Source organism: Apus apus, chromosome 2 (genome assembly GCF_020740795.1).
Source record: "Apus apus isolate bApuApu2 chromosome 2, bApuApu2.pri.cur, whole genome shotgun sequence".
NCBI lineage: Eukaryota > Metazoa > Chordata > Aves > Apodiformes > Apodidae > Apus > Apus apus.
In genome coordinates this window covers 44,611,730-44,624,233 of record NC_067283.1, presented here as the reverse complement: position 1 = coordinate 44,624,233, position 12,504 = coordinate 44,611,730, and the positions used below count along the sequence as shown (strand labels likewise).

The following is a 12,504-nucleotide window of genomic DNA, read 5'->3' as shown; positions in this document are numbered from 1 at the left end:
CAATAGTTAACAAAAGCCAAGTTAACATGAGTTAACAAAAGTCAAGTGGCCTAACACGTAAATAGAAAGGGAGCCATGGCTGTTATCCATGGATGTTTCAAGAAGCCTTTAACAAAAGAATATTGGTATTATGTCGACAGCTAGATATTGTACAAGTCAATATAACTGAAAGAAATAGATAAACAAAACCTACACAGCTTTCTGATCCCAGAGGAAATGTGGAGTGTGACTAACAGGCCTCTAGCTCAAGGTAGCACCTTGCAAAACTGAGTTAATGGTGTTGAAAGAATTTGAACTAGCCCAAACTGTCAATATAAACAAGACTTCTCAGTGTGATATATGAGATTTATCTGTTCCTGCCAATGCTAAATCACTAGGTTAGAAAGCTGTATTGATATTTTCTCATTAGTTTGATTTATAAAAATTGGAAATTCTTTATATTATTGAAAGTTATTCCTATATATTGTTGAGGAAGGACCAGAAAGAGAAGTATATTTTAAAGGTTCTTACACAAGCCAGGTTAAATGGGCCCTTATATTTCTTAGCTCATTGTACATAGTGCTGATGACTCATGACTTAGACACAGAAGAGAGCAAACCTTCATCAGAGTCCTTGTCTCTGAGTGACTGCTGGCCAATGCATTGCATGCAGCTGGTGCCAGTACTTCAGTGCTTGTAGCCAAAGTGTCATATCTGTTCATACTTTTAAAATAAAGCAAAGCACGTTTTATATATTTTAAATTGGAAATAGGAGCAAAGGGTAACATGGGAATCCAAATTTAATTACAGCAATATAGAGGATCTGTTCAGATCTGTCCTTAACCTATTTGGACTCATACATAACAAGGCAAATGTAGATCATCTTCAAGGGAATTTCCCATCCTCGTCTTATCACGAAGCTGATATCCCTTAGCACTGCAGAACAGAAATCTATCAAGATTATTTTCTATTGAGATGTTTGCAGAATTGATAAATAGGAATTACTTCATGTGCGTATTGTCCCTGTCTGAAATATTCTGTTCCTATTCCCACCTCTTGCAAACATATTCAGTAAGGAAGACATTATTGGACATGTGGTTGTGTCAGACCAGAACTGGGTAGTAGCTTCTATGCGTCTATAGCTGCAAATAAACTTGATTTCCTAAGTCTCTCTTAGCCTCACCTCTTAAATCTCTGACATTTCTACATCCATTTGTTCAGCCGTAGGTCATGCTTCTAATAAAATATTCTCAAAAAAAACCCCAAACATGTTCTGGAAATGTAATGGGCTTTACTAGGGCTGAACTGGATTCTGCTGTTTTGGAAGGAAGAGAGACATTTGCTTTCTGCACTTATTCGCAACAGCTTGGGATAAAACACTTTTTTCTCTGACAATGAAGTTTTAAATTGCAAGCTTTTGAAGTAGGAGCCAAACCAAAGATTCTTGACAAGTGAAAGACTTGTAGTTGATTGTCTTCTTAGAAGCCATTTTACAAGTTCAGCCATCTCTGACTCTGAGCTTAGACAAGTGCTTTCTAGGCCCTCAAGTTACCACTCTTCAGGACTTGCATATCTCAATCAGGTCAGCAAATGCTTTTTATTATGATGTTCAGATGATGACAAAGACAATAAATAATTGACAGGAGGTTTCAGACAATGAGAACTGCTTTTTGTACAAGGCATGAAAAAAAAAAAAGGACAATTTACTGCTGCGGAAAATATTCCTTGACAGTTATGCAATGAGAGTCTGCTTCTGCTGATCCTAAATTGCTAATTACAGTTGGAGGCAAAGATGTTGGCACGTTGTTGTCAGATGGAAGACTCGTTTTACTGGCCACTTAATTAACAACTGGTAAACGGTTGCACCCAAATACACATATTTACATATGCAGAGTGCTTTCTGAGTTACTATGTTGCTAATGGCTTAGAGAGGGAGTCTTATTAATGCCATCTACTAATGGGAATGTCAGAATAAATTATCTTCTCTCTAACTGTGAGCTGTCTATCTGCCACCTGCATGGGCACTCCCGAGCTTCAGGCTTTTGTCCACCTGGTGCCTCTGGGAAGCTGGGATGCTTTCCAAAGCAGCAAAGGAGCTGGAGAAATTTGGGTATTTCAGGGGTAGAAGTCCTGTTTCTAATGGAGGTTAGCTGAAGGACAGGTTCTCATCCAAGTTCTATCTCATACTGGGGGGGGGGGGGGGGTGTATGTATATATATGTAACATACATGAGACAGTTTCTGGTACACAATACCCACACCTTTTCATTGGAAGAACTTACTTGTCACAGTTTGACTCAGGATCGACAACAAGTGGCTTCATCCTGGCTCAAACTAGGACATTGCTGTATTTTACAGAGTTGTCTGTGCATCTCAGGGAAGGGGGAGAGATCATAATGATAAATGGGCCCTACTCTGCAGCTGCTATAATACATTGTCTGGTTGGTAAAGAACCATAGTTTAATGATATATTAAGAATAATCTGTTGTATTTCTATGTTACCCCTAATCTGAGAATCCGAAACAAGGGTTTTTTTAAAAATTTCACCTCATAGTTCACAGGAGGGCAACGACTTTTACTTGGACCTGTTTAACTGGCAGGAAAACAGAGGAGTTGGTGACTTAAATGGTCACAGTAGGCAATCTTTCCAAAAGTCCCATGGAAGAAAAAGGACATCTAAACCTTGGCAGTACTGGTCCTGTTACCTGTACTCATTGCCACTGACCAATACTAGTGGTGAAATCCAAAAGTTAATTTGGAAAAGTGAGTGAAATGGTGGGAGCAGGCTGGTTTATGGAAAGCAGTCGAAAAATGACAAGTGTTAAATTACTCACTTAAGCAACAGCCAGCTGCAAAAATGCAGGGTGAGAAACAGCTGGCAATCTGAAATGGCTGTAAAATGAACATTAGTTAGCAGTATAATGTTCTTAAAATAAGTCAAATGCAATTCTGGAGTGTATCAGCAGCATAGCTTGCAAGACATGAGAAGCTCTTTTGAGCATTATTGTAAGAGTAGGTTATGGGCCAGTCTGTGAGAGCTCAGCAGAGAGCAGTGAGAGTGGTTTGAGGAGTACAAAGTTTGGTCAAAAAGGTAATATAGGACAAACTTGGGTTCTGTAGTCTAAAGAAGACTGTGGAGAGTTGATACTAGTCTTCAGATACACAGATTGCCTGAAATAGGAAGGAAAAAACCATTGTCTTACTTATTCATGGTGCATTAGACAGAAATAATTGGCTTAGACTGCAAAGAATTGGGTTAGCTGTTACGGAAATATATTTACAGTAAGGGTAATGAATACCATAATAAATTGGCAGAAAAAAAAAATGTTTCCCTATACCTCTTGATGTCTTTAATAACTGATGAAGCACATATCTGTCAGGTGTAGCTTACCCCAGTGTAGCAGGTCCTGCATTAGGACCAAAAGCTGGACAAAGTGATTTTGCATGTCCTGTCCAGCTCTGTGACAAGCCTGTGATCCAGCCCTGTGATGGCTCTCCTATCCAAAGTCCATTTGAAACTTGCTTTTTGTTCTGCTCTCTCCATTATGACAATAGTTGTGTGTAACTTGAGGAGGTGTTTCCACTTTTCAGCTCAATTCAGCAAACTGATGCCAGGCATATATGTGTCCCTATGGTGATGTTAGGCTAAAATTTACATCCTACTTGCTCCTATCTCACAACACCTTTTTTGGCTGTCCATGACTTTGTATTCCTCACATTGCTGCAGCTCTGGCCATTACCTACTGACAGGGCTTATCACTGAAATGCATATGATACCCAGGACTCCAGTGAAGGGCCTGGAGCCATTCCTGTCCCTTAATTACTGCCTCTCTTTTACAACTAATACTTCTGCATATTTTGCCAAAGATGGAAGTAATGTTGGATGTGGGAAAGGACTCTTTCTAGTATAAAAGCCACATTCCAGAGGTTAGGGTTTTTCTTCGGGTGGAACCAATTTTTTTTTGGTCAGTATCTGCACGCACTTGGCACAACACGATCCTGCTGCAGTATTGTCACATTAAAAATAGTAATAAATGTGATTCCTAAGCTGTGTTTGTAGTTACATCTACATCTGTCTACATTTTTTACATTTTCTAATTAAAAACAAATTAATACAGCATTTATTTTACAGATGGGAGGGACCTAATATACTGGGGCATCACTGTAGCTTTCTAATTATGCATGTTGGAAGTGTGTTTTTTTTCCTTTTCTATTTTTTTAGCGGGCTAGTTTTAAATATTTCAAGACTGTTAGGGAAATTTAATGATGATTGATGTAGGAAATAATATCTTTTGTCAGTGTCACTCTGATAACCTTTTTTTTTAGGTACATTTATAAATTGGTCAATGGACAAGTTCATTTGTAATGCTGAGTTTCAGGATAGGTCTGGTTCCTGGTGAGCAGAGGAGACAGTTTTGGAACTAAAACTATGGGGCAGATTGCTTATTTCTGAGTTTAGAGTTGCTGATATTTTGAAATAAAATAAATGCTTTCTCCTCTAAATGGACTTCAATTTCCTAAAAAATACATGGATTTTGAAGGCATCTCTGATAGATATGCTGTGTACAGCTTCCCTCTTCTTTGAAGTCCATTTAACGCTTGCTTCTGTCCTCCTGTTGCTATCATGACAACAGTTGAGGAAAATCTGAGGTACAGTTTCTGGTATTGTGTTCAACTCCTTGAACCGTGTTCTTCCCATTCTGCTTCACCCCAACTACTTGCTTTGTCCTTCCATTGCATCCTGTCTGCAGGCTTCCTGGGAAACTTTTCCTCTCAATCACAGTCTTACTGTGCTAGGATTCTGTTTGTGGATTAAGATACTACCTCAATAGAAAAAAAAAAACAAACCAACCAAATAAAACAAACAAACAAACAAACAAAAAACCCAGCAACATAAAAATGAAATCACAATAAGCCATCTATTTACTACAGATTCTCTCTCTTTTTTTTCTCTTTGATTTTATTTTTTGTGCAGATTGTTTCTCAGAGGAAACTCTCCAAGTCATTACTCAAACATGGGAACACAGCAGGAAAGTCATCCATAACAGTAAGTCTTATTTTTCTGTTATTTAGAAGCATCTAATGTGACTAATTCTCCCTAAAAGCATCCTGCTAAGTCACCAGAACAACCCTTGATTGTTTATTTAGCAGATTACTTTTACTGTTCCTGACAAATGCTTTTTGTAAGGAAATGAAAACAAATAATGTATGATTTGTACAAAAGACACAATATTTTCTACTTCTAGTTTTAAGGTACTTTGATGACAGCAGGAAAGTTAAGCTGCTTGATAACTTTTAGTTGAAGCTGTAGAACCTTCAGAACTTCTTTTTGACCCACTTTGACACATGAAGAAATCTGTTGTTTCTCGACCTATGGACTTTTTCCAGTTTCTAAAAAAAAACCACGAAACCTGCCTCAGAGAACATAGGCTCACACCCAGCAAAAACAAATACTGAAGTTTGATGAGTGTAGGTATTTCAGCTGTGTTGTAATACAGTTATGGAGTGGACCATTAGAGCAGCCCCCTGTGTATCTTGAAATCTTCAAATCAATGAATTAACTCTTTCATCTTTCTCTTTGCTGGCTTGTTTTGGAGATCAAGTTTGTCTGCACTGAACCTAGCATGCTTGTGACTTTTGCAGCTGTGCTTTAAGACAAAGACTATAATAAAATATTCTGCTTTGGGAGTCTCTGCTCTGTTGCCTCATGGGGTTCAGAAGGACTGTTTTCCTTGATGTGCAGTTAGCCAGATGGGTTTCTTCTCACTTGATTGTTTGGGATTTTTTTCTGCCTTCAGCCATAGAAGAGACATCAGACTGTGAGAAATAATACTTTCTAAGACCCCAGGAAATTTTCTTTCTTAGATGCTTTCCTTGGTGTCTGCCTGGGAAGGGAGACATCTGCATAAGGTGAAACTCATTTTTGGTCTGGGATTGAAAAGGAATTCCCCACTCTTCTGGCTGAAGAGAATCAGGAGAGAGCTTTGCTCCCTGAATAACTTGGTGTGGTTTGCCTGCTGGGGTTATCTGGGCATACTTCATCTCATCCATCTCTGTGATGTTTTGAACACACAATCCCACCCCCTGACCTGTGAGGAATACGAGGGAGTTTTGCCTTCTGAAAGCACAAATGCTCAATTCAACAAAAATCATTTGGCTTCGTAGAAGGGTATTCTGGCAAAAATTAATGGTCTGTGATATACAGAAGATGAGAGGAAATTAGTTAATTGTCCCTGCTGGCCTAACATTGGATGATAACCATGAAACATGAACCTTAATTACTTGTTTTGGCTTCTGGCCAGTAGTACTAAAGAGCAAGTCCACTTTACTCAAATGGGAGAAAACTGAACTCAGACAAAAAACATTGTATGAGAAGTTTGCTGGCTGAATAGAAGTAAAAATGTATTATGCATCCTTATTTCTGGACCCGGGGTACATACCAGCTGTCTGTCAAGTACGGAACTCACAAATACTAGCTTCCTAATTTGTTCAGCATAGTGAATTATGAGGTTTTGGTAGGATTTTGAAATTTCCTGTCTCACCATGTCTTGCTGGAATTTTACTAGCCCTTTGACCATGTAACATCTCATCAATACAATTTTATTATATGACTGCAGGATAAAAACAGAACCTCATTCATCTTCTCCAGTTGGAAGTCTGTCAACCTCTTTAAGGCAGAGTTCATTATTTTCAGTTTAAAGTATTTGTGAAACTTGATGTGAAAATCCTGAAGCTCTGTTCATCATCAAGCTTGTGATCTTTTAAACCATCAGACTACATCGAAAAGTGTCAGACTCTATGAGTTAGATTTCCAGCAAGCTCACATATGTCTGGAACATATGAAACATCACACGCATGCCTGCGTGATGGCAATTTAATTCACAATTAAGCATCTGTGCCCCTGTGTGGCTACATATGAATATTTTGCATGAGGAGATACCACAGTTTACTGCTGTGAGGTGTCGTAGCCAGAATAGACTTAGCTTGGGGAATTTTATTTAATCTAATTTGTTGCCAATTTGGGTATTGAGAAAAAAAAATGACAAACAAACTCTTAGGGAAAACATCTTTTCCTCCCCATTCCCCAGTCTCAACTTCAGACACCTCTTATGACTCCTTTCCAGTCTCCACTCCCCTTGCCTTCCTTACATGTTCTGCTTAGTTGCCTTGTTGAGGTGACAAGTGGTCAGGATCAGAGCATAGTGATTTCTTCTTTGTGTTCTTTTGTTTCTTCCTCATTTTGCCCAGTGCTCCTTCCTGCTTGCTCATTTCTCAGCTCTGCTATGGGCTTGCATGTAGGCCTCAGTCTCTTTCAGGGCATCCCTGCTCCAGCATAGGTTTACCTGCACACTGCATGTCCTCAGAGGTACCTCCTCAGGCATGGATCTCCTCTTTCCAAGAGCGCATCTCCAGCTGTGTCCCCTACAACATCCTCTTCTCCCTGCCTTCTCTTGGATCTTCTTTAGGGTGGCCTCATAGCCTACTGCTCCTCCCTTCCTGCCTCATGCTCCTAGCAGCTGCCACCCTTTCTTAATACCCTCCTACTAGAGCACTGGATGCACTTCTTATGGATCATGGGTGCAGCTGGTAGTTCCTGCCTGTGTCCAAGCCAGCTGTGACCAGCATGGGGCCATTCACAGCCTCCCCACACAGGTCACCCCCACAGCCCCTGCTACCAAAACCCTGTCAGTCATGCACAGTAGAGGCCCTAAGTTAGTTTCTGTCAAAGGGTCTTATACAATCCCAGTGATACTGAAGTTTATTGAACCTGGCTCCTTACTGGTAGTTGCATTTGTGGGCAGTAAAAGCATCCTGAGCTGCAGGGCTCTGGCTGCAGCTCTCACCTCAGCAGCCTTCATCCTGTTTGAAAAATAGTTGAAATGCCCCAGCAGCTCCCTGAGGACCTGCAGTCTGTGGGGTGGAGACTGTCTGGACCTGGCTGGGGAGCTGACATGGCTGTCAGTTGTGTGGCTGTGAGCTTGAACACCCAGGAAATAGGTGATTTTGGTGATTTAATCTCTGAGGGCAATACTTAAAATAGGAAAGGTTTTATAGCTGTCAAAAAGAATACAATAGGGTTTGTTTCAAAGAACATTTTTTAGTGAAATATCCCAGATTTGATTACTATCTTCTGTCCACTCAGGCATTTTAATGGCTTAGTCAGGAAAGCCATTTTGGTTGGTTTTGTTGGATATATATATATTTTTTTTTAACAACATTGCACAGCACAGTGATTGGCATCATTACCTACATAGCTTATGACATCTGAAAAAATCACACTACATTATTTTAATGTTACTTTCTCCTGACTCAGTCTACAGTAAATGGTTTTGCCAATGTAGCTGTTGCAGAAAAACTATACCAGGAGAACTTTCCTACTGTAAATGTGCCATGACAAGTAATGACAGGTGATTTCATTTAGCTTGTCAAATGATGCTGAAGCAGCATAAAAATAATTAGGATTTAGACCCAAATAACACAACTCTTGTATAGCTTTTTAGTCCCTTTGGACACTGTGAGACTGGAGTTCTCCATTCTCCTACCTGAGGAAAAGGTTAGAGGAAAGGGTTTTGATGTCTGTCCATTGACAAGACATGTTTGTGTGATACAAAGTGATTTAGGTTTGTTGACCCAACAAGGTGCCACCCTTCAGCTGAGCAAGGGATTCGCTGAATGCTCTTAGCCTTTCCTGATTGCAGAGGGAAACATATTAACTTGTACCACACTTCAGTTTCCTAATGGGGGTCTACAGTCTTCACACTGGAAAATGGCATCTTTCTCCCCTTTCATTACACCATGCAGAACTCAAATGTAACTTTCCATTTAGGTGATTGCTGAGGAACTGTCTGGCAATGACGACTATGTTGAACTTTCATTCAGTGCACGGAAATTGGATGACAAGGTAAGCTGCTTGATATTAACCTTGCTGAAAGATAAAAGAATGCCTGCAAATATAATTTGATGAGATTTTCCCCAACAGATCTTTTTTGCCTTTTATTATTAAACACGTCAGAGATTTCAAGTGAATGTTCACAATGAGGCTTTCGTCAAGTTGCGAAGTAATTAAAAAAAACCCCCAAAACTTAAGGGAATCTAATTAAAACCAAGACAATTTAATTATGCTACAACCAAGACAATTTTAATTATTTAAAATGCCACAGATCACAAGTGCTTAGAGGAGTGAGCTTTCTCTAAGTAATCAAAGATGTTACGGTTGAAGTAATCATCTTAGAATAAAGCTAGAAAACTTTATAATAGCTCAGTTTGATATAATTGTGTTCAACAAAATGTAGCTTGAATGTTTAAAAAGGAGTCTTGCATGGACTCTTTCTGAAAATGTGTGTTGTTTTTTAGTGATATATGTATAAAATAAGCACCTCACAAGAAATCCAGATGACTGCTTGTAAGTCACACTCTGTTATTTCACTGTAATAGCAGGCACAAAATTATTTGAGGTAATCTAGAAAATATTTTTGTAATTAATAGGTGTCCTAAGACTATGACCCTTTTTATATAACAGGGCTTTACATATCACTGAAGATCAGATTATTTGTACTGGATCACAATATCTACCATTAGCCTATAGTCCTTTCTTATATATGAAGCTGCTTCTAATTAGGAACATTTGGTAACACTACCCAAAAGTTCACAATTCTGATGCCCCAAGGAGGTGCTTGTAAACATTTGACATGTGAGTAGCTTAAAATAAAATCAGTGAGAGTATTTTTTGGATACATACATCAGATTTTCAAATTTAGGCCATAACTGATGAATAATAGTTTGGTTGAAACTGCCAGAAAAACTTGGGCAAGCAGAAAGTACACAGGAAGATTAATAGTACTGGAATTTATTTAGAACATACAGGTGAATAACATTACTGTGCTCAGGATCATTAACAATCATAAATGATCAGGACCTGAATTTGCTTCTCATCTGAAAGATTAATTACCTCTTCCATCAGAGTTGTTGGAGTTTTAGTGTTTCTGAATTGTGTAATTTATTTAGGTGTCAAAATGTAGCTTTAACAACCTCTCTTTGGACAGCCATCATTATACGTGATTTCCAAAGTTGTACCCAAGTTTCTTCCTGTTTCAAGTGCTATCACATCTAGAAAAAAAGGAAAGGACAAATACAACATAATGAGACTCAATTTTCCCACAAATTAATTCCTTTTCTACAAAAGTAAAATGTAATCTGGTGTAAATATTATGGTGGCTTATGACTCTTCTTGGTGTAAATTAAAAGGATACTGTCAGAGTGTGCTTCTGAGCTAGGTCATCGTTGTCTGGGCAACACCTTTTAGAGAGACTGAAACTTTATGGGGACTTGTTAAGGAGGATCATTCTGAAATACTGCAAGAACACTTACCTCATTTATAAGAAAAGGCTGTGGCTTTTTGGTACAGCTTACAATGAACTTTGATGTAATTAGGTGCAAGGTATTATTAGTAATTATTGTTCCTAATGTTTGAAATTACTTAAATTGCATAGTTCAGCCACTGGTGAAAAAGCATGAGTTCTCCAATGTCACACAAATGTCAAAAAAAACCCAAACAAACACATCAGAGAATTGAGAAAAGGCATCTTGTAAAATCCTAAGCATGGTTTTGCATGCCACTCCCTACTGGAATCCCTCCTTGTAACTGGCCTTGCCGTCTCCTTAAAGGCAGAGAAAGCCTGTGAAAACAGTTGTTCATTTTCTGCTACACATGATCACCATTATAATCCCACAAGTTTCTGCACTGGCAGCTTTGGGCATGGCAGGTGACAAACTGAATCCTAATGTCTCACAACTTGCTGATAAAGGAAGGGATGGAGGGAGCTTTTGTATATGCTTTAAGGATAAAAAGAAGAATTAAATCTTTCCATCCATTACCATCGGTGGCATCTCGAACGAACACAAATTTTCTTCCTCCATCCTTTAAACTCCTTGAAAAAGGATCCAGATTGTGGTCTTTAAACATATGAGTTTACTCCACTAAGGAAAAAGGTATGAACAACACTTTTTTTTTTTTTTTTGGCAGATTAAACAAATGTGTTGTTATAATTTATCAGGCAGAATATATTTGTTGGTTTTCTTTACTCCTTCCAAAACTGCAAGAGTTTTAAAGAAGCCACAAAACAAGTAAACCTACTCAGTTTTTCCTGAATGGGTGTCTGAAACATTCAGTGAAAAATTACAGGAAAGTCACAAGTATGAAAGTTTCCTTTAGTTAACTGACTTTGCAGAGATAAAGGTTATATTTTTTTATTGCAGTGCTTGTTTGGAAGGTGTAACTGCATTTTCATGTTTTATTGAAGCCCAGTCAGCTCAGATGGCACATCTTTGTTTCAAGGGTTCCACTGAGAACACTTCACAGTGGAACAATAACTTTTGGAAAGGTTGTATTGCATTAATAGCTGTGTCACAATTACCATAACAAGCAGCTACGTTTTTATGATAGCTATAACAGATTATGAGCACTGGGGCCGGCAAAGTGCTTTTTCTGTTCTAACACAGTCAGTTATCGTTGCTTGGGAAAGACACTCCAGCAAATGTCTACAAAATACATATATAGGTACAAGTTACTTTTTTATATATTTCCCTAGTACTAAAGTACTACTAAATAAACAATCCTTAAATGCCCTGTCTTGCTGCTGAATAATTTTCAAAATTAATAGTGTCTTTTGGCTACTTCAGCTCTTTTCTGAGGGACCTTTGACATAACCCTGAAATCTGAATTTTAAAAAGTGTCATGCTCTGAAAATTAATGTACTAAATGATGTGTCAAACTAGATGCTCAGAAATGAAGGTAGTTCAATTTTTAAAGTTCAAGTCATGTACATTGTATTATTACTGTGTAACTGTACTGAAAAAAAAAAACAATGTGCATCATACCACTAGCAAGTGCATTACATTAATCACTAGGACGTTATTATAATATCAAAACATTAAACCTTTATTGCTGCTATTCTTCTTTGAGAGGATGTTCTTGTGAGATAATGTAAAGCTGTTAGATTCAGCATAACAGCCAAAAAGCTTTGAAAATGCTAATAGCTATGAAATAAAATGTTTCCTCATCCATCATTTTTGAGTTGTTACGAAGCATCTTCAATATAGAAGGATTTTTTGTTTGTACCTTCATTCTGAAAGGAATTAGGCTTTGTTTTTGCTTTAAAGGAGAAGTGATATAAGCTATCATCCCGCATTAAAATCTTTCCCCTTACGTGGTATCGCCTTGGTAGTTAAAACCACATATTAAAAATAACTTCCCTTGTGCTGATTTGCTGTTTCAGTGTTCATGATACTCAGCTGGGAATGATACTGTATTTTGAGTCTTACCCAAAATCCTAGTTTATTTTCTGAGTTTTTCTGCCCTCCAGGGTGCAGTCTTTGGATGTGTAATTTTGAAGTGTTTTCTTTCAGGTAACTTTTCTTACCAAACTTGTGTTTGATAAAGAATCTGTTAACATTAAGCTTTTACTCAGCTTCCATCAGTGTAGTTATGTGTGAGAAGAAGCAGCTCAGTCTTTCTTAACCCTATGCAC

General features: G+C 38.2%; 1 protein-coding gene across 2 annotated transcripts in view; it reads left to right on the top strand.

Moving 5' to 3' along the window:
• Positions 1 to 12,504, top strand: part of CPNE4 (copine 4) — a 229,531-nt gene that overhangs the window by 124,617 nt on the left and 92,410 nt on the right. For both annotated transcript variants that reach the window (XM_051612099.1, XM_051612100.1), the window contains exons 4-5: positions 4,953 to 5,024; positions 8,805 to 8,879. In XM_051612099.1, the coding sequence (XP_051468059.1) occupies positions 4,953 to 5,024; positions 8,805 to 8,879 (147 nt within the window). The remainder of the gene's footprint in view (positions 1 to 4,952; positions 5,025 to 8,804; positions 8,880 to 12,504) is intronic.